We start from the raw sequence: 25,080 nt of genomic DNA on the forward strand, positions 1-25,080 counted from the left end.
GGAGCGTGCACCGCCATCTTGAACGTGTCTAACCGCAGAGCAGGTCTTAATGTGTAGTCATCTTGAGAGTGGCGCCTGAGCAATCAAAAGGTGCTCGGGACTTGATTCCCACCTCCGCCCTGGCTCCATCAGTGGTGTCTGGTTGACCAGAGAGGTAAAATTTATTATCTCAAGGTCATAAGCACCGCCCTGTTTGGGTTTTATTTAGCCTCACTTCGAGCAGGCTATGTGACCTTGGACTTCACCCTCTCTGGGTACAGAAACTTCTGCCCTTCTGGTATTCTCTCTTGCCCTCCGAGAGGTGGTGGGTGGTGGGTGGTGGGCTCCAGAGATGGTCATTTTGGCGATGTCAGCTAGTTTTAAAATTTCAAAAGTAGGCTGGGTAGGGACCATCCCTTTTTATAGAGGGGAAAGGGATTCACCTAGTAAGTCAAGGTTGCAGCTAATCTGTGTGGACTACCTCCTATGTGGTAGTACTTAGTTATGGGCTAAGTACTAATTTCAAATTTGGGCATTATTTCATTTTCTCTCCAAAACATTACGATGTAGATCCTGATATAACTCCATTATACAGGTGACAAAACTGAGGCCCAGAGGGTGGTATGACTTGCCCAAAGTTCTGCAGAGAGTTGGAAATGAAGTTATAAAGTATAAACCTTCCAACTGGGCACGGTGGCTCATGCCTGTAATGCCAGCATTTTGGGAGGCTGAGGTGGGCAGATCATGTGGTCAGAAGTTCGAGACCAGCCTGACCAACATCATGAAATCCCCATCTCTACTAAAAATACAAAAATTAGCTGGGCATGGTGGCATGCACCTGTAATCTTAGCTACTCAGGAGGCTGAGGCAAAAGAATCTCTTGAACTTGGGAGGTGGAGGTTGCAGTGAGCCGAGAGCAAGCCACAGCACTCCAGCCTAGGGGACACAGCAAAACTGCAATAACAACAATAACAATAAAAGGCCAGGTGCGGTGGCTCAAGCCTGTAATCCCAGCATTTTGGGAGGCCAAGACAGGCAATTCATGAGGTCAGGAGTTTCAGACCAGCCTGACCAACATGGTGAAACCCCCTCTCTACTAAAAATACAAAAATTAGCTGGGCGTGGTGGTGCACACCTGTAATCCCAGCTACTCAGGAGGCTGAGGCAGGAGAATTTCCTGAACCCAGGAGGTGGAGATTGCCGTGAGCCGAGATCGCGCCATTGCACTCCAGCCTGGGTAACAAGAGTGAAACTCCGTCTCAAAAAGAAAGAAAGAAAGAAATTATATGTATATATATGTGTGTGTATATATATGTGTGTGTGTGTGTGTGTGTGTATATATAATGCAAAACATGTTTCTTTTTTGAGACAGGGTCTTGCTCTGTCACCCATACTAGAGTGCAGTGGTACAATTACCCCTTACTGTATCCTTGACTTCCCAGGCTCTAGCGATCCTCCAACCTTGGTCTCCCGAGTAGCTGGAATTACAGGTGTGAGCCACCACACCCAGCTAATCTTTGTGTGTGTTTGTTTTTTGTTGCTGTTTGTAAAGACGGATTTTCACCATCTTGCCCAGGCTGGTCTCAAACTCCTAGGCTCAAGTCATTCTCCTGCCTCCATCTCCCGACGTGCTGGCTTTACAGGTGTGACCCACCTCACGAAGCCAGCCAGACCCTGACTCTTACCAAAAAAAAAGCTTGACTGATAAAATGTTTTGTACTTCTTTTCATACTAAATCTTCAAAATCTGATATGTATTTTACACTTACGGCACATCTCAGTTCAGACCAACCACATTGCAAATGGTCAGGCGTCACATGTAGGCAGTGGTGACTATGTCAGCACAGGTAGATTAGAATCCTAGATCTGCTGGCTGGGTGCAGTGGCTTGTGTCTGGGTAATTTTTTGTGTCTTTAGGAGTGATGGGGTTTCACCATTTTGGCCAGGTTGGTCTCAAACTCCTAACCTCATGATCTACCCACCTCGGCCTCCCAGAGTACTGGGATTACAGGCATGAGCCGCTGCACCTGGCCTTGTCTGGCGTGTGTGTGTGTGTGTGTGTGTGTGTGTATTTAGTAAGAACAAGGTTCCTCACCACGTTGCCCAGGCTGGTCTTGAATAATCTGCCTGCCTCCGCTAGGATTATAGGTGTGAACCTAGCATCCAAGGTGCTAGGATTACAGGTGTGAACTACCATGCTTGGCTTATTTTTATTTATTTTTGAGACGGTCTTGCTCTGTCACCCAGGCTAGAGTATGTAGTGGTAGGAACACATCTCACTGCAGCCTCAACCTCCCGGGCTCAAGTGATCCTGATCCTCCTGCCTCAGCGTCTAAGTAGCTGTGACCACAGGCTGGCACCACAATGCCTGGGTCTTGAAAAAAAATTTTCTGAGGCCGGGTGCGGTGGCTCACACCTATAATCCCAGCACTTTGGGAGGCCGAGGAGGGTGGATCACGAGGTCAAGAGATCAAGACCATCCTGGTCAACAAGGTGAAACCCCGTCTCTACTAAAAATACAACAATTAGCTGGGCATGGTGTTGTGTGCCTGTAGTCCCAGCTACTCAGGAGGCTGAGGCAGGAGAATCTTTACAGAAAAAAAAAAAAAACCTCCGCCTCCTGGGTTCAGGCAATTCTCCTGTGTCAACCTCCTGAGTAGCTGGGATTACAGGCACGTGCCACTATGCCCAGCTAATTTTTTGTATTTTTAGTAGAGACGGGGTTTTATCATGTTGCCCAGGATGGTCTTGATCTCCTGACCTCGTGATCCACCATCCTTGGCCTCCCAAAGTGCTGGGATTATAGGTGTGAGCCACCGTGCCAGGCCCTCATTTTTCTTTTTTTGAAACAAAGTCTCACTCTATCAGTTGGACTGGTGGGCTGGAGTGGAGTGTTGCAATCTTGGCTCACTGCAACCTCTGCCTCCCAGGTTCAAGTGATTCCCCTGCCTCAGCCTCCTGAGTACTGGGAGTACAGGCACCCACCACCACACCCGGCCACCATTTCTTTTTCTTTCTTTCTTTCTTTTTCTGAGACGGAATTTTGCTCTTGTTCTCCAGGCTGGAGTGCAATGGTGCAATCTCCGCTCACTGCAACCTCCACCTCCTGGGTTCAAGTGATTCTCCTGCCTTGGCCTCCTGAGTAGCTGGGATTACAGGTGTGTGCCACCACGACCGTCTAATTTTTGTATTTTTAGTGGAGATGGGGTTTTTCCATGTTGGTCAGGCTGGTCTTGAACTCCTGATCTCAGATGATCTGCCCTCCTTGGCCTCCCCAAGTGCTGGCTTTACAGACTTTGAGCCACCACGATCTCAGCTCAACGCAACCTCCGCCTCCTGGGCTCAGGCAATTCTCCTGCCTCAGCCTCCTGAGTAGCTGGGATTACAGGCACGTGTCACCATGCCCAGCTAATTTTTTGTATTTTTAGTAGAGACGGGGGTTTCACCATGTTGACCAGGGTGGTCTCGATCTCTTGACCTCGTGATCCACCCGCCTCGGCCTCCCAAAGTGCTGGGATTACACGCTTGAGCCACCGCGCCCGGCCTCTTTTTCTTTTTTTTTTAACCAAAAACACTTGCCAGATTATTCCCCCCCTTCCAACTTTGTTTTCCCTTTTAAAGAATTTGTTCCTTCCTCCCTTTTCTGACTATCTTTAGCTAGGAAGCAACCCTCCCCGCCCTCTTTCCTGGATCCCCTTCATTCCCTCCTTCCACAGTCCACTCCCGGGTTCCCAGGTCCAGGGCTTATTTGCCTAGACTTTGGAAAACCCCCAGCTCTCCTTCCTCCTTTCTGCAGCGTGGGGGCAGGGTGCTGGTGTCAGTCACGTCTCTCTAGCTTCAGAAGAAGGCACTAGACTCAGTCGAGGTCGAGGTGGGGGGGGGGGTCCTGCCCATCTCCCTAGCACCTTATCGTCCCTACCGTCTGTCTTTTTTCCCTCCCCAAACGGAACCCCCGGCCCTCTCGCCTATAGACGTTTAATTGCAAAAGCCAGGCCGTTTGTGGGAGACCACAAGACATCGACCCCCTTCATTTACCGGTTGAGAAGAGAGTAAAGGGGCTGCTGCAACCTGGGTAATAACCCTGTCCCCACCCCAGGAGTCACATCCTTAAGCCTTCCTTCCCTCTTGTCCCAGGACAGCTTTCAAAACGTTAAAAGCCTTTCGGCTGGGTAGCATCTGACCAGGGAGGGTCGTCCCCTCTGGCTGCTCAGGGGCGTCTGTCACTTCAGAAAGGTTAAGTGACTTGCCCCAGGTCGCACAGCAGCAGTCCGATAGGCTGCCAGGGCACTAGGGGCAGAAGGAGGAGAGAGTTGGCATTTTTCCCATTGGCCCGCGTGGCTGTAGCACTGGGGTGCAGCGAAGCCCCAGGGCCACAACCCCTGAGCTCTGTTCAATCCCGGGCGGAGATGGGGGAGCGGCTGTAGGGTACTGGTTCCCGAATGGCTAGAAAAGCCTTGCCCAGCCCCTCCAGGTAGAGGGAATGAGAGGGAGAGAAGTTGGGACATGGTTCCGGTCCCGCGTGGAAACACCTGCGCTCGCGCCAGTGCTTTAAACGCCCAGATGAGGAAAGACGCACGCGGGCGAGGGCGGGGTTGGGTTTAGATCTGGTCACATGACCTGGCCTGAGGGGCTCGAGGCCCCCGCCCCACCAGAGGGCGTCCCCCACAACGCGTGGTCGACTCTCATTGGTCAGCGGTGAGGCCAATAGAAATCGGCCATCTGGGAACCCAGCGTTCCGAGGCGCAGCCTAACATGGTGAACCGATAAAGATCCAATGGAAAAAGACAATCGTGAGCGCAGACCAATGATAAAGTGTCAAGGGCGGGCCCAAGGGCTTGGTCAGGTTGGTTTGAGAGGCGGATGGGTATAAAGGTGCAAGGCGGGCGGCGGCGGCCGTCCGTACTGCAGAGCCGCTGCCCCAAAGTCGTTTTAAAGGGCCAGCGCGCCGCCGCCCCCTCGGCCCGCCATGCTGCTATCCGTGCCGCTGCTGCTCGGCCTCCTCGGCCTGGCTGCCGCCGAGCCCGCCATCTATTTCAAGGAGCAGTTTCTGGACGGAGGTAACGCCTGATTTCGCCTCGAGGCTGCCCCGCCGACGCGGCTGGCCCCCATCCCGGATCTGCGTTGTTGCCCGTAATTACTGCTTTGGGGACCAACATGGTGGCCTCCAGGGCCTAGAGCCGAGGGCTATTCCTCTTTTGCGTCCCTGGGGAGCGCAGAGGCGCAGCGGCCTCCCGCAGCGGGAGTTAGGGTTCGCCTGAGGATCTCTTAAGGCACCTGAGGTGTCAAACTAGAGGTTGGGGTGGGGAGAGTCGGGGATCTCCTTCCCTGTCCCCAGCAGTTTTTGATTCTCGGCAGATGTTTGGTGGTGGGGAATCGGCACAACCGCGTTGACCTCCCCCCTCTAACCTCCCACTTAGATGGGTGGACTTCCCGCTGGATCGAATCCAAACACAAGTCAGATTTTGGCAAATTTGCCCTCAGTTCCGGCAAGTTCTACGGTGACCAGGAGAAAGATAAAGGTAAGAGCCTAGGAGTGGGTGCTCTGATCCGGGAGGACTTCCTGGCAGAAGTCCTTGTCTGCACACAGCTGGGACAGTCCCCTAGGAGGAGAGCAGGTGGAGGAAAGGGGAGTCGTTTGTATTCTCTAGGTCTTGGGTCCTCGGGGGTCAGGGCCCAACGGTGACCTCACTGCTATTCCGTTTCAGGTTTGCAGACAAGCCAGGATGCACGCTTTTATGCTCTATCGGCCAGTTTTGAGCCCTTTAGCAACAAAGGGCAGACACTAGTGGTGCAGTTCACGGTGAAACATGAGCAGAACATCGACTGTGGGGGCGGCTATGTGAAGCTGTTTCCTAGTAGTTTGGACCAGACGGACATGCACGGAGACTCAGAATACAACATCATGTTCGGTGAGGGGCTGGTTCCTGGTGCTGATCTCTGTCCCATTAGTTGGAGGGAGACTCAGACCCCATTGAGTTCCTTACATCCCAGAAAAGTGATTTTTGAGAGGATGGAAAGCATTTACTAATCATGATTTTCTTTGGAAGGAGAGCTAAAAGAATAGGTCACAGTTAGCAACAATTTATTGCCTTATCCCAGATCTAGGCTGTTAATTTAATTTGTATGATTGTATATAGTTACTTCCCAATCTTACAAATGAGGATGTTGAGTTCTAGAACGCTCATTTTTTTTCTTTAAACTTGAGGCTCCAGCCACAGTTCATTCAGGACAGCATCAAGGTCTGAGTCCCTCTTTTTAGCCTTGACAGACCAAGTTTAAGAACCAGGTTTTCCTTTTGTAAAGAGGGGAGAGGGCCTTGAAATGGTGGGTAGTCTCTGACTCTTAACTGGATGTGTTTCCCACCTAGGTCCTGACATCTGTGGCCCTGGCACCAAGAAGGTTCATGTCATCTTCAACTACAAGGGCAAGAACGTGCTGATCAACAAGGACATCCGTTGCAAGGTGTGCCTGGGGGTGGTGGTGGCAAATGATGGCTGTCATGGGAAGTTCAGAGGTCGGTCTGATTGCGGGGGGCCCCACTCACCTCCTTCCTTCTTCAGGATGATGAGTTTACACACCTGTACACACTGATTGTGCGACCGGACAATACCTACGAGGTGAAGATCGACAACAGCCAGGTGGAGTCGGGGTCCTTGGAGGACGATTGGGACTTTCTGCCACCCAAGAAGATAAAGGATCCTGCTGCTTCAAAACCGGAAGACTGGGATGAGCGGGCCAAGATCGATGATCCCACAGACTCCAAGCCTGAGGTAGGTGTTTGGGGAGGGGCTCTGCTTTCCACACTGGAGCGTGTGTAGGACAGCTGGGCCAACTCTGACCTCTTCTACACCCCAGGACTGGGACAAGCCTGAGCATATTCCTGACCCTGATGCCAAGAAGCCTGAGGACTGGGATGAAGAGATGGATGGAGAGTGGGAACCCCCAGTGATTCAGAACCCTGAGTACAAGGTGAGTTTGGGGTTCTGAGCAGGGCTGGAGCTCACAGTGGGGAGTCCACCAACCTCACTCACCCTCTGGTTCTTTTCTCCCTTATGCCTTCTGCAGGGTGAGTGGAAGCCCCGACAGATCGACAACCCAGATTACAAGGGCACTTGGATCCACCCAGAAATTGACAATCCCGAGTATTCCCCTGATCCCAATATCTATGCCTATGATAACTTTGGTGTGCTGGGCCTGGACCTCTGGCAGGTGAGACTTGGAGGGAAAAGGAGGATCCCTGGGGTACCTCGAGAGCTTACCATCACCCAGGAGGAAAGGGACAGGGTAGGATCACACCCCAGGAAGGTCTGACTCAAGATGGTACTTCTCTAAACAGTACTTCCTGGTCTGTCCTTATGGAGTCCTCACAGCAGCCCCTTTGAGGTTGTACTTTTTGTGCACCAAGTACTTCCCCTAGTACTTTTATGCAAATCAACTTCTTTAAATACCCCTAAAAAGCTAGAAGGTGGTCAGGTAACACAGAAAGTTTGGGGCTGGGCGCAGTGGCTCACCCTTGTAATCACAGTACTTTAGGAGGCTGAGGAAGGAGGATTGCTTAAGGCTAGGAGTTTGACAACTCAACCTTGCTTGGCAACATAGTGAGGCAACCTCATCTCTACACAAATTTTAAAATTAGCCAGATGTGATGCATACCTGTTATCCCAACTATCTAGGAAGAAAGAGGATCACTTGAGCCTGAGGCATTGAGGCTCCAGTGAGCCATGATTGTGTCACTGCACTCCAGCCTGGGTGATGGAGTGAGAACCTGTTTCAAAAAAAAAGCTGGCACTGAATTTTTTGGTCACTAAAATACCTTCTGTGCCCAGGACAGTGCCTGGCATGTAGTACATACCTGAAAGAGAGAGAAACAGAAACTGGTACAGAGAAGTGAAGTCAGTGACCCAAGGTCATAGGGGCAGGAAACTGCAAAGCCGGGGTTTGAACCAGGCAGTCTGGCATCCAGCACCTGAGTCTCTTCATCTTTGTTTTTGAGTCTTGCTCTGTCACTCAGGCTGGAGCCCAGTGGTATAATCTTGGCTCACTCTGCCTCCCAGGTTCAAGCAATTCTCATGCCTCAGCCTCTTGAGTAGTTGGAATTACAGGCATGCGACACGATGCTGGGCTAATTTATATATATATATTTTTTAGTAGAGACAGGGTTTTACCATGTTGCCCAGGTTGGTCTTGAACTCCTGGTATCGAGTGATTTGCTTGCCTCAGCCTCCCAAAGTGCTGGGATTACAGGCATGAGCCACCGTGTCTGGCTGTCTCTCCCATCTTTTTAGCTGCCAGTGTCAGCAGTGTTCCTGGTCTTCTCTGCAGATGCAGGCAGTAGGGTTTAGTGGTTATAGGACCACAGGTGGAAATCCTGTCCAAAGCAAGGGCTGTCGGGTGTCACCTCTGACCATCCTTCCCGTTCATCCCCCAGGTCAAGTCTGGCACCATCTTTGACAACTTCCTCATCACCAACGATGAGGCATACGCTGAGGAGTTTGGCAATGAGACGTGGGGTGTAACAAAGGTGAGGCCTGGTCCCAGTCCTGATGGTGGGGGGCAGGCAGGCAGGGCTGGGCGGGGGCTAGGCCCTGAGGTATGTGCTCTGCCTGCAGGCAGCAGAGAAGCAAATGAAGGACAAACAGGATGAGGAGCAGAGGCTTAAGGAGGAGGAAGAAGACAAGAAGCGCAAAGAGGAGGAGGAGGCAGAGGACAAGGACGATGACGAGGACAAAGATGAGGATGAAGAGGATGAGGAGGACAAGGAAGAAGATGAGGAGGAAGATGTCCCTGGCCAGGCCAAGGACGAGCTGTAGAGGCTTGCCTCCAGGGCTGGACTGAGACCTGAGCGCTCCCGCCGCAGAGCCGGCTGCGCCAAATAATGTCTCTATGAGACTCGAGAACTTTCATTTTTTTCCAGGCTGGTTCGGATTTGGGGTGGATTTTGGTTTTGTTCCCCTCTCCCACTCCTCCTATCCCCGTGCCTTTTTTTTTCTTTTCTTTTTTTTCTTTTTTAACTGGTGTTTTATCTTTGATTCTCCTTCAGCCCTTGCCCACGGTTTTCATCTTTCTTGATCAACATCTTCTCTTGCTTCTGTCCCCTTCTCTCACCGTATCTCTTAGCTCCCCTCCGACCTGGGGGGCAGTGGTGTGGAGAAGCCGCAGGCCTAAGATTACATCTGCTCTCCTTCCTGGAGCCCAGAGGGGGGCAGAAGAAGGGGGTGGCATCTCCAGTCCCCCAGCACTGAGGAAGAATGGGGCTCTTCTCATTTCACCCCTCCCTTTCTCCCCTGCCCCCAGGACTGGGCCACTTCTGGGTGGGGCAGTGGGTCCCAGATCGGCTCACACTGAGAATGTAAGAACTACAAACAAAATTTCTATTAAATTAAGTTTTGTGTCTCCCTCCTGCGTCTCCTTCTGGGGAAAGACTTCAGGAAAGCCAGCAGTGGTCTTTTTGGAGTGGTGGTCGGTGGGGGAGGGGGTGCTTTTCCAGTATATCTCCTTTTTCAGCTGTTGCTGAGTGTTCCACAAAATTCCAGGGTCCCTTATTTATCCCACAACTCTCAAAACCAACGAGGGAATGCCTGTTGCTGCTGTAAATACGTATCAACTCAGTGGACGCTTGAACCTAACGGGTAAGTTTGAGCTCTATTTATTTTTATTTTTACTTTTGTTGAGATGGAGTTTCACTCTTGTTACCCAGGCTGGAGTGCAATGGTGCAATCTCGGCTCACCGCAACCTCCGCCTCCTGGGTTCAGGCAATTCTCCTGCCTCACTCAGCCTCCTGAGTAGCTGGGATTACAGGCACACGCCACCGTGCCCAGCTAATTTTTTGTATTTTTAGTAGAGACGGGGTTTTACCATGTTGACCAGGATGGTCTCGATCTCTTGACCTCGTGATCCACCCGCCTCGGCCTCCCAAAGTGCTGGGATTACAGGCGTGAGCCACCGAGAGCTCTGTTTATTTTTAAGACAGTCTTGCTCTGTTGCCCAGGCTGTGGAGTGCAATGGCACAGTCTGGTTCACCTTGCCCCTTAAACTGGCCTCCTTCATGCTTCAATTCCTTTTGGGGTCCTGTGGCTCAGCCCAGCTCCTCTGGGAAGCCTCCATGATTGGTACATCCAAGGGATTTATGGAAATAATTCTGTATTTAATATAGCAAGGCTTTGAAAGTTAACATCTTTAAATACTTTTTGGGGTCATATTAAAAGTACTGGCAGGAGACCCAGGAACTAAAATTGTAGGTTCATTTCAAAAATCCAAATGCAGGCCGGGCGCGGTCGCTCACGCCTGTAATCCCAGCATTTTGGGAGGCCGAGGCGGGTGGATCACGAGGTCAAGAGATCGAGACCATCCTGCGCAACATGGTGAAACCCTGTCTCTACTAAAAATACAAAAAAAATTAGCTGGGCTTGGTGTCGCACGCTTGTGATCCTAGCTACTCAGGAGGCTTAGGCAGGAGAATTGCCTGAACCCAGGAGGTGGAGGTTGCGGTGAGCCGAGATCGCACCATTGCACTCCAGCCTGGGTAATGAGTGAAACTCCGTCTCAAAAAAAAAAAAAACCCAAATGCCTCAAGAATGAGGGTATGAAATGACCCCTTGTCCCCACTTCCAACTTAAGGTTTTTTTTTTTTTTTTTCTGTGCTTCTTGGTGGCCTTTCAGGTATTTCTAGTTTTCAGTAACTTACACTTTGCTCTACAGGGTTGCTGCCAGGATGGCCATACCAGAATAAAACTCATTTGGGGGCCGGGCACAGTGGCTCAAGGCCTGTAATTCGACCACTTTGGGTGGCCCAGGCGGGTGGATCACCTGAGGTCAGGATGTTGAGACCAGCCTGGCCAACATGGTGAAACCCAGTCTCTACTAAAAATACAAAAAAAAAAGTATCTTTGCGTGATTGGGGGCCCCTTAATTCCACCTACTCGGGAGGCTGAAGCAGGAGAATTGCATGAACCGGGGAGGCAGAGGGCAGTGAGCCAAGATCTCAATACTGCACTCCAGCTTGGGTGACAGAGACACTCATTTGGAAAAGGCAGAAAATATATTTACAGAAGAAATATGTATGTCTATAACAAGTGCAAGTACATGAAAATTTGTGTTAAATATCAAGAAAGAAAACTCATTTGAGCGTGTAAGTGGGGACACCAGAGTCATTTGTAGCCCCATGATATCACCGCTAATGGGCATGGCGTCACCCTCATGAGACCGTGTGTGCTGGCAGAGCCAGAAGCCCCCTCCCTTCCACAGCGCGGAGTTTAGTCTGCGCATGCTCCGCTCGAGAACGCGCTTGTGCGCATGCCCACAAAGGCCAAGGAGGCAGGCGAGCGCAGGTCACGTGCGCTGGTGGTCAGCGCGCGCATTGCCTGCCCCGGAAGCGGTCGGCGTGCGGCGCGGCTGGGCGCTAAAATGGCGGCGGCGTGAGTTGCATGTTGTGTGAGGATCCCGGGGCCGCCGCGTTTGCTCGGGCCCCGCCATGGCCGTCACCATCACGCTCAAAACGCTGCAGCAGCAGACCTTCAAGATCCGCATGGAGCCCGACGAGACGGTGCGGGCCGGGCCGGAGCCCGGGGGCGGGTGCTGGGGGTGGGGTGGTGGCGGGGAGGCTGGGATCCCAACGGGAGGGGCTGGGAGGACGGCGCGGGCCGGGCCCTACCCAGACCCCCAACCTGCCGGACTTAACTGGATCCCCCCACGGTGGTCTTTGGCACAGCTCTCAGCGGATCGCGCGGCGCTCCTGGGCCGGTCTCCGGACAAGGCCCCACCTCCGGGGCGCTGGCCAGGCCGCGGCTCCAATGTCAGCGCTCTCGTGGGGCGCGGGAGCTATTGGCTCGGATTCGTGGGCAGGCCAGGCTCTCCAGTACTGGGGCTCCACGTTCCCAGCTTTGCAGGCATCTCCTTGGGACACTGGTGGTCGAATCTAGGAGTAATGACCAGGAGATACCGAGTAGTGACGACAACAATGATGTTAATGATAATAAACGGGTCTCAGTCTTTATAATTTTGGTGGTTCGTGTTTGTTGACCGTTTACTTTTTATCAGTCACCGATCGTTTTACTGCTCTGCAAAACGGGCTTGTCATTGGGGACCTCTGACCATTTTACAGATGTAGAAACCTAGGGCTTAAGGAACTTTGCCACAGCCACACACAGGTAATGGTAGAGCTCGGATTCAAATTAGGTTCTGCCTTGTGTGAGCGTCCACGATATAAACATTATGATGCCCTTTTAGCCGAAAGTAGAATTAGGACCTAATTCAAGCATACTGAATATCTGTTGGGTACTTGGCACTTTTTGCACAGTGAGGGAGACATTGAAGTCCACTTTTTGTAAAAGGGAAACACTCACATTTTTTGATCAGCTCACCTGTTTGGCTTTGGAGAAGTTAACCTCTCTGTGCCTCCGTTTTCTCATTCTCAAATATAAAATGAGCCGGGCGCCTGCTGGCTTCTGCCTGTAATCGCAGCACTTAGGGAGGCAGAGACAAGAGCCCTTGAGCCTAGGAATTTGAGATCATCCTGGCAACACAGCGAGACCCTGTTGTCCGCAAAAAGAAGAAACAAAAGTGAATGAATAAAATGAGGCCAGTGATAACGTATTTGATAGTTAGGAAGCTTAAAAAGTAGGATAGGTACACATATACAGTAGCACTATTGTCCAAGCATGGTGGCTCATGCCTCTGTAATCCTAATGATTGGGAGGCAGAGGCAGGAGGATAGCTTGAGGCCAGGAGTTTGAGACCAGCCAGCCTAACATAGGGATACTCTATTTACAAAAAAAATTTTTTAAATTAGCTTGGAGTGGTGATGTGCACCTTTAGTCCCAGCCACCCCTGAGGCTGAGTGAGAGTACCACTTGAACCCGGGAGTTTGAAGCTGCAGTCAGCTATGATTGCACCACTGCAATTCACTGTGGACAGCAGTGAGATCCTGTCTCAAAAAAAAAAAGCACTATTAATTGCTAGTCACTGTTATTGTTCAAGGTAGAATGTGGGGTTGGGGGGCTGTCCCCTTTATTCTGTTTTGTTCTCATACTTTATACCACCTGAAATTACATTTTTTTCACATTAGTGTTCTCTCCGTAAGAGCAGGGACTTGTGTTTTTTGTTGCTGGGCTGTGGCCTCCATGTCTAAAACAGCACCTGGCACCTAATAGGTGTTTAATATTAATAAATACCGTATTGAATGGCATGATGATTGAATGAATTCGAGTCTAGCATGTTTTAGATGCTGAGAAAACTTTAAAAATCTTGCTTGCCTCTGCCGTCAGGGCTTGCAGCCTCTCCGTCCTAAACTAGAAGGGAAGAGAGAATCTTGGGTTCGCCAGTGACTGTCTGTACCCCTCCCTCTAGGTGAAGGTACTAAAGGAGAAGATAGAAGCAGAGAAAGGTCGTGATGCTTTCCCCGTGGCTGGACAGAAACTTATTTATGCCGGCAAGATCTTGAGCGATGATGTTCCCATCAGGGACTATCGCATTGATGAGAAGAATTTTGTAGTCGTCATGGTGACCAAGGTGGGTGACGTGTGCTGGCTGGAAGGGTGGGTGGATGAGCTGGGGAGCTTGCAAAGAGCCTGTTTGCCCAGGAGAGATTAGCTATGAACAGGGTGGGGCCACGGCAGAGCGGGTTGTTAGGTCTGATAGGGTTGCTGATGCCAGCTCTTTTTCTTGCTGTTGCAGACCAAAGCTGGCCAGGGTACCTCAGCACCCCCAGAGGCCTCACCCACAGCTGCCCCAGAGTCCTCTACATCCTTCCTGCCCGCCCCTACCTCAGGCATGTCCCATCCCCCACCTGCCGCCAGAGAGGACAAGAGCCCGTCGGAGGAATCCGCCCCCACGACGTCCCCAGAGTCCGTGTCAGGGTAAGGCGTGGGCAGCAGCCCCAGCTTGGGCCCTGTCCTTCCAGCACATTCCAGTGCCCACATATGTGGTCCTACACACCTGGAGGGAGGGCAGGCCGCCAGAAGGCAGGATCCGATTTCTCTTTCTTGAATTTGCAGCTCTGTTCCCTCTTCAGGTAGCAGCGGGCGAGAGGAAGACGCAGCCTCCACGCTAGGTGGGTGGGTGGTCCCTAGGGCAGAGGTGACTGGGTGCCCCAGCCATCAGCTGGGCCTTGTCTGGGTGCGGGAGGGCCTGGGAGCTGCCCTTTCCTCTTCCTGGTAACCCAGGCTTTGCTGCTCCCTCCACAGTGACGGGCTCTGAGTATGAGACGATGCTCACGGAGATCATGTCCATGGGCTATGAGCGGGAGCGGGTCGTGGCCGCCCTGAGAGCCAGCTACAACAACCCCCACCGAGCCGTGGAGTATCTGCTCACGGTGAGGTGGGGCTGCCGCCTCCCGGGGAGGCCTTGAGGGAGTCCAAGTCCACGGGCTTCACTGCCCTCATGGGCAGTTGGAGAGGCAAAATCTGCCCAGAAAAGCCTTTGGGTAGTGATTGCAGCCGCTAACGCTGTCCCACAGGAGGCTGGATGTGAGCGATGGGGGGGCCTCCGGAGGGCAGGGCCAACGCCTCAGCTGTGTCCTGCCAGGGCATGGAGGAGGGTGGCAACAGGAGCTCTGTGCATTAGAACTAAACAGGACCCCTGACAGGGAATTCCTGGGAGCCCCGAGCCAGAACACGGTTCTGTCCAGGAGAGCCAGGTATCCGAGCAGCCGGCCACGGAAGCAGGTGGGTGTGCACGTGCGGCATCTGCCCTCCAGGTACCTGACTCACACCACACTCCACCCCGCAGTGCTCCTGGGAGCCCAGTGCAGTGTCTGACTGCACCCCTTCCTACTACCAGCAGGAGAGAACCCCCTGGAGTTCCTGCGGGACCAGCCCCAGTTCCAGAACATGCGGCAGGTGATTCAGCAGAACCCTGCACTGCTGCCTGCTCTGCTCCAACAGCTGGGCCAGGAGAACCCTCAGCTTTTGCAGGTGTGGTCCCAGGGGCAGAGGGAACCAGGGCAGCCACCATTTCCCTTCCCTGCGGGCACCAGAGTCCATAACATACAGAAGTCGTTCTAATCCTGGAAAGCAGGACTAAGCGCATTCTTCCCCCACACCCCCATGCTTCCTGTGACCTGTCGACCCCCACGGTTTCTTAGTCTTCCGAACTGCCTTGTGAGGTGTGGGTGCTGTCAACATCACCTCCTGCAGAAGAAGACACTAGAAGCTTAGAACAGCCTGTCATTCCCAGGGCCACACAGCTGGTAGAGTGTGTGTCTGCCTGCTGCCTCAGGGTCCTGGGCTGGGGCTCTGGCTCTGGCTCCACATACAGATGGCACTACGTAAATGTCTGTAAGGTGGCATGACATCACCCAGGACAGCTGTGTCCCAGTTGGCTCTGGGACTTCTGTGCTCAGTGAGGCTCAACCTTGGCCTTTGAATGTTCACAGGAAGAGTAGGGGCGTGGGCCTCTGAGTGCAGGTTCCTCTGGGTCCTCTGTGAAGTGCCCACCTGTCTTGACCCAAGACCCTGCTGTCTGCCCCTTCTCTCATTTCTTAGCCCCTTGCCAGCTTCTCCTGCCCGGTCCTGTTCTTCATCTGCACTCAGTCCTCCCTCATAGTGTCCTGGGGCCTTCAGTCTGTATGGGGACTCCCAAATCTTTTTTTTTTTTTTAAATATATATATTTTTATAAAGATGGGGTTTCACCATGTTGGTCAGGCTGGTCTTGAACTCCTGACCTCAGGTGATCCGCCCTCCTTGGCCTCCAAAGTGCTTAGATTACAGGCGTAAGCCATCATGCCTGGCCTGAGGACCCCCAAATCTATATAACCAGCTCAAGTCTCTCTCAGTGCCATACTCCATGGTTGGCTTAATCTGTCCATCAAAGTGCTTCCCCCCACCCCCTGCCCCGAGACAGAGTCTTGCTCTGTTGCGGTGGCAGATCTTGGCCCATGGCATCCTCTGCCACCTGGATTCAAGTGATTCTCCTGCCTCAGCCTCCTGAGCAGCTGGGACTACAGGTGTGCGCTACCACACCTGGCTAATTTTTTTGTATTTTAGTAGAGATGAGGTTTCACCATGTTGGCCAGGATGGTCTTCATCTCCTGACCTCAGGATCTGCCCGCCTCAGCCTCCCAAAGTGCTGAGATTACAGGCGTGAGCCCCCGCGCCCGGCCCAGAGTGCTCTCTAGACTAGACTTCTAAGATTTTGAACAGACTTCCCCAGTTCTCCCCCATCTCTGCAAGGACCAGCCTGGGGTTGCTTCAGCCTCAGGCCGTGGGGGCCAGCTGAGGTCCCTCCCCTTGTCCTGTCTCTTCTCCCCATCCAGCCCCTCCCTGCACTCCAGCTCCCTGGCAGGCTTCTCCAGGGCCTCTGCCACTCCACAGTACCACAGTCCATTGACTGAAAAACTCTTTTCTTTTCTTTTTTTTTTTTTTTTTTTTTTGAGACGGAGTTTCACTATTGTTACCCAGGCTGGAGTGCAATGGCGCAACCTCCGCCTCCTGGGTTCAGGCAATTCTCCTGCCTCAGCCTCCTGAGTAGCTGAGACTACAGGCACGCGCCACCATGCCCAGCTAATTTTTTGTATTTTTAGTAGAGATGGTGTTTCACCATGTTGACCAGGATGGTCTCGATCTCTTGACCTCATGATCCACCCGCCTCGGCCTCCCAAAGTGCTGGGATTACCGGCTTGAGCCACTGAGCACGGCCAACACTTTCTTTAATGTGAAAATGGTCAGATGTAGACAAGAGTAGAGAGAGTTGTATCAGAGCTTCCAGATACCCAGGCTGGGCACAGTGGCGCCCACACCTGTAATCCCAGCACTTTGGGAGACCAGTGGGCAGACCAGTTGAGGTCAGGAGTTTGAGACCAGCCTGGCCAACATGGTGAAATCCTGTCTCTACTAAAAAAGTAGCTGAGCATGGTGGCAGGCCACTGTAGTCCCAGCTGTTTCGAAGGTTGAGGCATGAGAATTGCTTGAACCCAGGAGACAGAAATTGCAGTGAACCGAGATTGCCCCACTGCACCCCAGCCTGGGTGACAGAGTGAGACTCTGTCTTAAAAAGAATAGAAACGAAAACAAACAAATGAACTTCCACATACCCAAATCCAACACGCAGATGAGTTCACAGTTTTTGGTTCGGGGGAGTGGAGTCGGGGAATAGAGACAGGGTCTATATTGCCCAGGCTGGTCTTGAACTCCTGGGCCCAAGCAGTTCCTCCTGCCTTTCCTCCCAAGTTGTTAGGGTTACAGGCATGAGCCACCACACCTGGCCAAGTTCACCTTTCTAAAAGATTCAGACCACATATTTTCCTGAATAACTGTCATCATCGTGGCTTCCCACTGCTCTGGAAAATGGGTCTGACTTGAGAAGACCAAAGGGTCTTCCGCTCTGGTCTTATTATCTGCCTCATCCGTCTTCCCTTCCGTGTTCACTCTGTTCTTGCTTCTGAGATTTCCAGATGCATCCCCCCTGGGCCTTTGCACTTGCTGTTTGCTTTACCTGGAGGAAACCCTCTGCATCCTCCATATTGCAGACCTCTCCAGTCCTCATCTGCATTTCCTTTCTAGCCAGGCACTTGTAGTCGTCTGGTTCATTTATTGGCTCATGTATTTATTTGTTTATATTTCTGAGAGTCTGCCACCCAGACTGGAGTGTGGCGGTGCAGTCTCAGCACCCTGCCACCTCCGCCTCCTGGATTCTCCTACCTTAGCCTTCTGAGTAGCTGGGACTACAGGCATGTGCCATCACACCCAGCTAATTTTTGTATTTTTAGCAGAGATGGGGTTTGCCATGTTGGCCAGGCTGGTCTCGAACTCCTGGCCTCAAGTGATCCGCCTGCCTGTGCCTCCCAAAGTGCTTGGATTACAGGCATGAACCATTGTGCCTGGCCTATTTCTTTATTTTGTTTATTTATTCAAGATAGTCTTGCTCTGTTGTCCAGGCTGGAGTGCAGTGGCTTACTGCAACCTCTGCCTCTTACGTTCAGTCTCACGCCTGAGCCTTCTGAGTAGCTGGGATTACAGGCGCCTGCCACCACACCTGGCTACTTTTCCTCTTTTTAGTAGAGATAAGGGTTCACCACGTTGGCCAGGCTGGTCTCGAACTCCTGATCTCAAGTGATACACCTGCCTCTGCCTCTCAAAGTGCTAGGGTTATAGGCATGAGTCAGTAGGCCTGGCCCATTTCTTGGCTCACTTAAAGCCCATGGTCAGCTCCACCAGAGCAGGGCTTACATTGTCTGTTGTGTTTGGCCAGAATAGACTCCTCTGGAGATTTGCCTGACTGAATGAAAAAGCAAGGGCTGTGAAGACCTGGGGAGAGGAGGGGGCAAGGGCTGTGAATTACCCTCCCTTCCCCACCCTCTCCTGCAGCAAATTAGCCGGCACCAGGAGCAGTTCATCCAGATGCTGAACGAACCCCCTGGGGAGCTGGCGGACATCTCAGATGTGGAGGCAGAGGTGGGTGCCATAGGAGAGGAGGCCCCGCAGATGAACTACATCCAGGTGACGCCGCAGGAGAAAGAAGCTATAGAGAGGGTAAGAGGTCTGGATATGGGGGAACTGCAGGTGGGCAGGACCCCTACCTTCTACTGCTCACACTTACCCATCTTCCCACAGTTGAAGGCCCTGGGGTTCCCAGAGAGCCTGGTTATCCAGGCCTATTTCGCGTGTGAAAAAAACGAAAACTTGGCTGCCAACTTCCTCTTGAGTCAGAACTTTGATGACGAGTGATGCCAGGAGGCCAGGCCACCAAACCCCCACTCTACCCCTACTCCATGAAAGTTTTATAAAAGAAAAAAATATATATATATATACATGTTTATTTAAGAAGTGGGAAAAAGAATCAAAAACCTTAAAAAAACACAACAGTGAGCAAAAAGCCCAGCTTCCCGTCCTCCTAAAGTGGCCCTTGTTCCCATCTTGCTCTGAGAAGACCCAGGCCAGACAGCTGTCCCCTCCTCCCCAGCCCAGCCTGCTCAGAGAAGCTGGCAGGACTGGGAGGTGACAGATGGGCCCCTCTTGGCCTCTGTCCCAGCTCCCTGCAACCAGATGGAAAGGCGGCTGCTTGCTTCTCCATCTTCAGAAGAATCCCTGAGGACCCCCCACCCCATCCTCTTCTAGGATGAGGGGAAGCTGGAGCCCCAAAATTTGATCCTCCATTGGAGCAGCCCAAATCTTTCCATCTGGAGTGAGCCCTGAAAGGTTCAAGGCCCCCTCCCCAGTCTGGCCTTGGCCTCCAGCCTAGAGAAGGGCTAACATAAGCTCAGTGTTAAGGCTACCCCCACCCCAGAATAGAACCGTGTCTCTAATAAAGGTTTTGAAGTGAATAAAGTTTAAAAAACCAGCCCTATGGTCCGTGCCTGCTGGGGCTCCCCACGCCCGCCTGTCTCAGTCTGGGGGCTGTCTGGGCACAGGCAGGCGTGGTGATGGGTGCCGGGAAGTGGGAGAGGAGTCTGTGAGTCCTTGCAGATTGGGGCTCCCAGTGTCTCCTCCCCCAGTGTGTCATTTCCAGGCAGTGGACCCCAGCCCAGCCTTACAAGGACTGCTTCTCCCTGGCCCCCACCATCACCACCACAGTCTGTTTTGGCTATACTTCTCCCCTCCCCCCCACCCCATAATTGGCTAATTACCGGAGAAGAATGTTGGTAAACAGAAGCCTTCTTCTCTTCTGCCATCTGCTTCTTTATTATTTGCCCATTGCACCCCCGCCTTTTCTCGTCCTGAAGCTTCAGTAAGCAGGGCCTACAATCCCTGTCCCCCTTTTGAGTAGAGCCAAGTTGGGGATTCCCCAGCCCAGCCCTAGGTGTTGTGGGAGGAACCAGGGGATCCAGAGAGGCACACTTTGAGGGGACACAGGTCTCTTCAGGGGGACTGCCAGGGAGCAGGCTTTTATTGGGAAAGGACAAAGGCTCAGGAGCTGGGTGCCTCTGAGGCTGCTGGGTCCTGGGCTGCCATCGCAGCCATTGCAGCAGCTCGTGCCTCCTTCTTCTGTCTTTGTTTTTCCTCCTTGAGGCGCTTGCGCTCCTTCTTCTCTAGGTCCTGGAGCAGCTCCTGGAAGCGGGTGCTCCTTGGGTCCACTTGGTAGCCTAGGCGCTCCTGGGCCTCAGCCTGCAGTCGGGCCCTCCTCTCCTTGTCAGCCTCTTCCTTCTCCCTGCGCTCCCGTTGCTGCTGCCGCCATTTCTCAATCATCTTTGGCATCTTGGCCATGCACTCTGCGATGTGCTGCTCCCTGCAGGGGAGGGAGAGTGGGCCGTGACGCTGGCATTCAGCCAGGGCAGAGCTCACCCACCATAACCCACCCATAGGTCTTTGCGCACTAGCCTTCTCAACTCCCCCAGAAGGTTAACTGTCAGGAGAAGCCCTTGACAAGTGAAGAAACAGGAAGAGATGAAGAGAGTTACTTGTGCATGAATTTGATCACAAGAGTGTGTCAAGCCCCAGTACCCCATGTGCCAAAGCCAAATCAACATTTCACTGAGCTACCTACTGAGCCACCAAGTGCCACTCCCATGGACAATTTCACATGTTTATTCCACAGACATTGCTGAGTACCTACTGTAGCCAGGCCCAATTCTAGGCACAGGAGTGAAAGCAAGAAAGACATTTCCCATCAATACTTGAGTTTGTAGCTACCAGTCACAGCCCCATTTTTTTTTAACTTTTTGTACAGATTTATTTCATCACCCAGATATTAAACCTAGTATCCAGTAGTTCTCTTTCCTGATTCTTTCCCTCCATCCTCCAAAAGGCCCCAATGTGTGTTGTTCCCCTGTGTGTCCATGTGTTCTCATCATTTAGCTCCCACTTAGAAGTGAGAATATGTTGTATTCGGTTTTCTTTTCCTGTGTTAGTTTGCTAAGGATGATAACCTCCAGCTCCCTTCTTGTCCCTTCAAAGGACATGATCTCGTTCTTTTTTATGATGGCCTCATTTACGGATTGGAAAAGTGAAGAATTAAGCTGCCCTATAACAGGGTCATCTGGCTGAGGAAGGGCAGAAACGAGTCCCTGCTCCAACATTCCCTGCCTGGGTGATCAGACACATGACTTCACTTTGCCAAGCCTCAGTTTCCTCATCTCTAAAATTAGGGCAATCCCTTCTTCCTCTTAAGGCTATTGGGAAAACCAGAAGGTTAAATACCAGGAACACACTTGACCTACCCCCTCTGCCATCCAGGAAGTGGCATTATCTGTAACAGATACCCCTGATCCAGCCAGGCACAGTGGCTCATGCCTGTAATCTCAGCACTTTGGGAGACTGAGGCAAGTGGATCACCTGAGGTCAGGAGTTTTGAGACCAGGCTGGCCAATAGGGCGAAACCCTGTCTGTACTAAAAATACAAAAAATTAGCCAGGTGTGGTGGTGCACGCCTCTAATCCCAGCTACTCAAGAAGCTGAGGCAGGAGAATTGCTTGAACCCGGGAGGCAGAAGTTGCAGTGAGCCGAGATCTCACCATGGCACTCCAGCCTGGGGAACCAGAGCGAAACTCCACCTCAAAAAAAAAAAAAAAAAAAAGCCTGTGGTCCTTCAGACTTGCCTCTCTGTACCCGACCTCTGCCCTTGGTTCCAGGACCCATCACCTTCCTGCCCTCACTTTTCCCCAGCTACACTGGCCACTTGGCTCTTCTTTAAGGCATATCCTATCTCAGAGCATTTGCCTCAGCTATTCCTTCTACCAGGAACTCTTTACCTAAGAGATCTCCCCATGGCTAAGTCTGGTTATTCAGGTCTTGGCTTAATCATCATCTCCTCAGAGAGTACTGAACCAAAGCTGCCCTCAGGCAGGCACTCTTCACTCTTTTACCTTCCTAATAGGCAGTCCACTGTGGCCATCTGATATTATCTCGCCTGTTTCCTGCTGGGACAGGATTTTGTTTTTTTGTTTTTTTTTTTGAGATGGAGTTTTCCTCTCTTGCCCAGGCTGGAGTGCAGTGGCCTTATCTCAGCTCACAGCAACCTCTGCCTCCTGGGTTCAAGCTATTCTGTCTCAGCCTCCCGAGTAGCTGGGATCACAGGCGTGTACCACCATGCCCGGCTAATTTTTGTATCTAGTAGAGACAGGGTTTCGTCATGTTAGTTAAGCTGGTCTCGAACTCCTGGCTTCAGGAGCCCTTTGGGGCCTGCCTCGGCCTCCCAAAATGCTAGGATAGCAGGCGTGAGCCACCGCGTGCAGCCTGGGACGGGTTCTTGCACACGGTATGCGCTCAGTAAATTCTTGCTGATCATGGCCGGTTGCGGTGGCTCACGCCTGTAATCCCAGCTACTCGGGAGGCTGTGGCAAGAGAATCGCTCAACCCTGGAGGCGAAGGTCGCGCCACTGCACTCCAGCCTGGGCAACAGTAAGACTTAAAAAAAAAAAAAACAAAAAAACACAAAACGACTTGCTGATGAATGCCTAAATGGACTGTTACTGAGTTTGTTTTGCGGCCAGGTAAGCGTATATATAAATGTACAACATGTAGATGCTGCGAGGTGCCCCCAGTGGGGTAGGCACGGTTTGGGGCCCAGTTCGCCCAAGGGACACAGAGGGCAGCTCCCCGTCTTCCTGCACGCACGCACCTCTCCTGACGCTTCTGCTCTTCGGCCAGCTGCTTCACCCGCAGCGACTCCTGCATGGTCGCCAGGGTTGGGTACCATTCGCGCTCCTTAGCCTCCAGCTCCCTCCGCTGCTCCGGCGACGGCCATAGCGAACCGGGGTCCACCCCGGAGGCAGCGCCGTAACGCGCGAACTGCTTAGCTGCGTAGCGCGGCCTCAGCTGCCATCGCGGGGTCAGGAGGTCCTCGGGGTCTGGCCACCGGGGTCCTGGCCTGCGGCGGGGGGGCGGGGGGGCCCGGTAGCCACGGGAACCCAGGCCCAGCGTCGCCGCCAGCCCCGGCAGGCTACGTGCCTGTCGCACGGACGCCGCCATCTTGGCCGTGCGGGGTCCTCGCACGCCGGCCGGGCTGTTCAAGGCGCTGCCTGAGCGCGAGGCCAGGTGGGGGCCAGGGCAGGGCGAGGGACGTGCCTGCCGCCTGAGTTCGGGGGAGTGAGGAGAAGGAGTTAGTATAGATTTTATACATTTCCAAGTATAGCTTTAACTTTTAAACAGTTACTTATTAAAGTCTTTTTTTTTTGAGACGGAGTTTCGCTCTTGTTACCCAGTCTGGAATGCAATGGTGCGATCTCGGCTCACTGCAACCTCCACCTCCTGGGTTCAGGCAATTCTCCTGCCTCAGCCTCCCGAGTAGCTGGGATTACAGGCGCGCACCACCATGCCCAGCTAATTTTTTTGTATTTTTAGTAGAGACGGGGTTTCATCATGTTGACCAGGATGGTCAATTGATCTCTTGACCTCGTGATCCACCCGCCTTGGCCTCCCAAAGTGCTGGGATTACAGGCGTGAGCCACCGCGCTCGGCCTTAAAGTCATTTTTAATTTTCACTTTTTTTCCTCTGCACACTGACACTTAAAAAATGTGTTTTTAAGCGTTCAGTGTTCTTTGGGTAAAAAATATTTTTAATTTTACTTTTATGCATTTATATTAGCATTTATTACTTTTTAAAATTTAAATGTGGCCGGGCGCAGTGGTTCACTGCTGTAATCCCAGCACTCTGAGAGGGCGAGGCAGGCATCACCTGACGTTAGAGGTTGAGACGGACAAAAAGTAGACGGATGTGGTAGCGCACGCCTGTAATCCTAGCTACTGGGGAGGCTGAGGCAGGAGAATCGCTTGAAACTGGGAGGCGAGGTTGCCCCACTGCTCTCCAGCCTGGGAGAAAAAAAATAAAATTCTGTCACATGCTGTGACATGGATGAACCTTGAAGACATTAGGCTAAGTGAAATAAGGCAGTCACAAAAGGATAAAAATTGTATTCAGTTATATGAGGTAACTAGAGTAGTCAAATTCATAGAGACAGAAAGTCGATGAGGTGTTACCAGGGGCTGGGGGTGGAGGAGTGGGAAATATTGCTTATAATGTAGAATATAGTATGTTTCATATTGTAAAATATACACAATAAAGAAAAAGAATTTGTGTTTTGTTTTGTTTTTGAGTCAGAGTCTTGCTCTGTCTCCCAGGCTAGAGTACAGTGGCGCCATCTCTGCTCACTGCAACCTCCGCCTCCCGGGTTCAAAGGATTTTCGAGCTTCTGCCTTCTGAGTAGCTGGGACCACAAGCTCTAGCCACCATGCCTGGCTAATTTTTCCATTTTAGTAGAGATGGGGTTTTACCATGTTGGCCGGACTGGTATCAAACTCCTGACCTTGAGTGATCCGCCCGCCTTGGCCTTCCAAAGTTCTGGGATTACAGGTGTGAGCCACCACCCGGCCAAATGTTGTTGTTGTTGTTTTTGTTTTTAAAGATGGGGTTTCTCCATGTTGGCCAGGCTGGTCTTGAATTCCTGACCTCAGGTGATCCACCCACCTCGGGCTCCCAAAGTGCTAGGATTACAGGCGTGAGCCACCACACCCAGCCTGTTTTTTTTTAATCACACACATGCACACCTTCTCTGCCCCTGCAAAAAAGAATTGTAATTTTTCTCAAGACATAAATGTTCATAGGAACATCACATATATATGTAATTTCCAAGCTGGAACTAGCTCACACCCAATGTCCATCTCAAGTAGAATGGACACCTAAATTATGCTGTTTCAGCCAACGGACTAGTACACAGGAATGAAAGAGCAGATATTACATCTGCTCACAGCAAGATGGATGATTCTTAGAAGCATAATGTGCAACAAAGGAAGCAGGACTTACATGGTTGCTTTTCAAATTAAATTAAATTTGTTTTTTGACACAGGGCCTTGCTCTGTTGCCCAGGCTAGAGTGCACTGGCTTGATCATAGCTCACTGCAGTCTTGAATTCCTGGGCTCAAGTGATCCTCCTGCCTCAGTCTTTCAAGTAGGTAGACTACTGGAATAAACCACTACTTCCACCTAAATTAAAAATTTTTTTTTAAGACAGGGTTTCTCTATCTTATCCAGGCTGATCTTGAACTGTTGGGCTCCCCCTCCCCCTCCTCTGCCCCCTCCCTTTTCCCTTCCTCTTCCCTTCCCTACTCTTCCCTTCTCTCCTCCGCTTCCCTCTTGACAGGATCCCACTCTGTCACCCAGGCTGGAATACACTGGCATGATCAGTGCAGCCTCAACCTCCTGGCCTCAGGTGATCCTCCGGCCTCAAGTGATCC

General features: G+C 51.9%; 3 protein-coding genes across 5 annotated transcripts; 2 read left to right on the forward strand and 1 right to left on the reverse strand.

Moving 5' to 3' along the window:
* Window positions 1-4,873: 4,873 nt before the first annotated feature.
* On the forward strand, window positions 4,874-9,373 carry CALR (calreticulin). The gene is made up of 9 exons (XM_002761788.6): window positions 4,874-5,035; window positions 5,396-5,497; window positions 5,684-5,887; window positions 6,346-6,440; window positions 6,539-6,748; window positions 6,834-6,947; window positions 7,044-7,187; window positions 8,407-8,499; window positions 8,588-9,373. The coding sequence occupies exons 1-9, from the start codon at window positions 4,945-4,947 to the stop codon at window positions 8,786-8,788; spliced, it is 1,254 nt and encodes a 417-aa protein (XP_002761834.2). The 5' UTR covers window positions 4,874-4,944; the 3' UTR covers window positions 8,789-9,373.
* A 1,973-nt stretch (window positions 9,374-11,346) lies between these two features.
* RAD23A (RAD23 nucleotide excision repair protein A) lies at window positions 11,347-19,252 on the forward strand. Of its 3 annotated transcripts, none has more exons than XM_002807800.7 (9): window positions 11,347-11,521; window positions 13,324-13,485; window positions 13,651-13,832; window positions 13,971-14,026; window positions 14,160-14,287; window positions 14,561-14,639; window positions 14,755-14,888; window positions 18,280-18,444; window positions 18,526-19,252. In XM_002807800.7, exons 1-9 carry the CDS (start codon window positions 11,450-11,452, stop codon window positions 18,637-18,639), a joined length of 1,092 nt encoding a protein of 363 aa, XP_002807846.1. In that variant the 5' UTR covers window positions 11,347-11,449; the 3' UTR covers window positions 18,640-19,252. The 3 variants fall into 3 exon arrangements, with proteins under 3 accessions (XP_002807846.1, XP_008985629.1, XP_035142514.1); XM_008987381.5 differs by having other exon boundaries at window positions 14,758-14,888; XM_035286623.3 differs by lacking the exons at window positions 14,561-14,639; window positions 14,755-14,888.
* Window positions 18,711-22,829, reverse strand: GADD45GIP1 (GADD45G interacting protein 1). The gene is made up of 2 exons (XM_002761789.5): window positions 22,469-22,829; window positions 18,711-20,137 (listed from the first exon to the last, which is right to left on the reverse strand). The coding sequence occupies exons 1-2, from the start codon at window positions 22,816-22,818 to the stop codon at window positions 19,819-19,821; spliced, it is 669 nt and encodes a 222-aa protein (XP_002761835.1). The 5' UTR covers window positions 22,819-22,829; the 3' UTR covers window positions 18,711-19,818.
* Window positions 22,830-25,080: the final 2,251 nt, after the last annotated feature.

Source organism: Callithrix jacchus, chromosome 22 (genome assembly GCF_049354715.1).
Source record: "Callithrix jacchus isolate 240 chromosome 22, calJac240_pri, whole genome shotgun sequence".
Classification (NCBI taxonomy): domain Eukaryota; kingdom Metazoa; phylum Chordata; class Mammalia; order Primates; family Cebidae; genus Callithrix; species Callithrix jacchus.

Coding starts and splice junctions, on each gene's coding strand:
- CALR (XM_002761788.6), top strand. CDS start 4,945: ATGCTGCTATCCGTGCCGCTGCTGCTCGGCCTCCTCGGCCTGGCTGCC. Junction 5,888..6,345: donor AGAATACAACATCATGTTCG/GTGAGGGGCTGG, acceptor TTTCCCACCTAG/GTCCTGACATCTGTGGCCCT. Junction 6,948..7,043: donor TTCAGAACCCTGAGTACAAG/GTGAGTTTGGGG, acceptor TGCCTTCTGCAG/GGTGAGTGGAAGCCCCGACA.
- RAD23A (XM_002807800.7), top strand. CDS start 11,450: ATGGCCGTCACCATCACGCTCAAAACGCTGCAGCAGCAGACCTTCAAG. Junction 11,522..13,323: donor GCATGGAGCCCGACGAGACG/GTGCGGGCCGGG, acceptor CCCTCCCTCTAG/GTGAAGGTACTAAAGGAGAA. Junction 18,445..18,525: donor AGAAAGAAGCTATAGAGAGG/GTAAGAGGTCTG, acceptor ATCTTCCCACAG/TTGAAGGCCCTGGGGTTCCC.
- GADD45GIP1 (XM_002761789.5), bottom strand. CDS start 22,818: ATGGCGGCGTCCGTGCGACAGGCACGTAGCCTGCCGGGGCTGGCGGCG. Junction 20,138..22,468: donor GAGCAGAAGCGTCAGGAGAG/GTGCGTGCGTGC, acceptor CCTCCCCTGCAG/GGAGCAGCACATCGCAGAGT.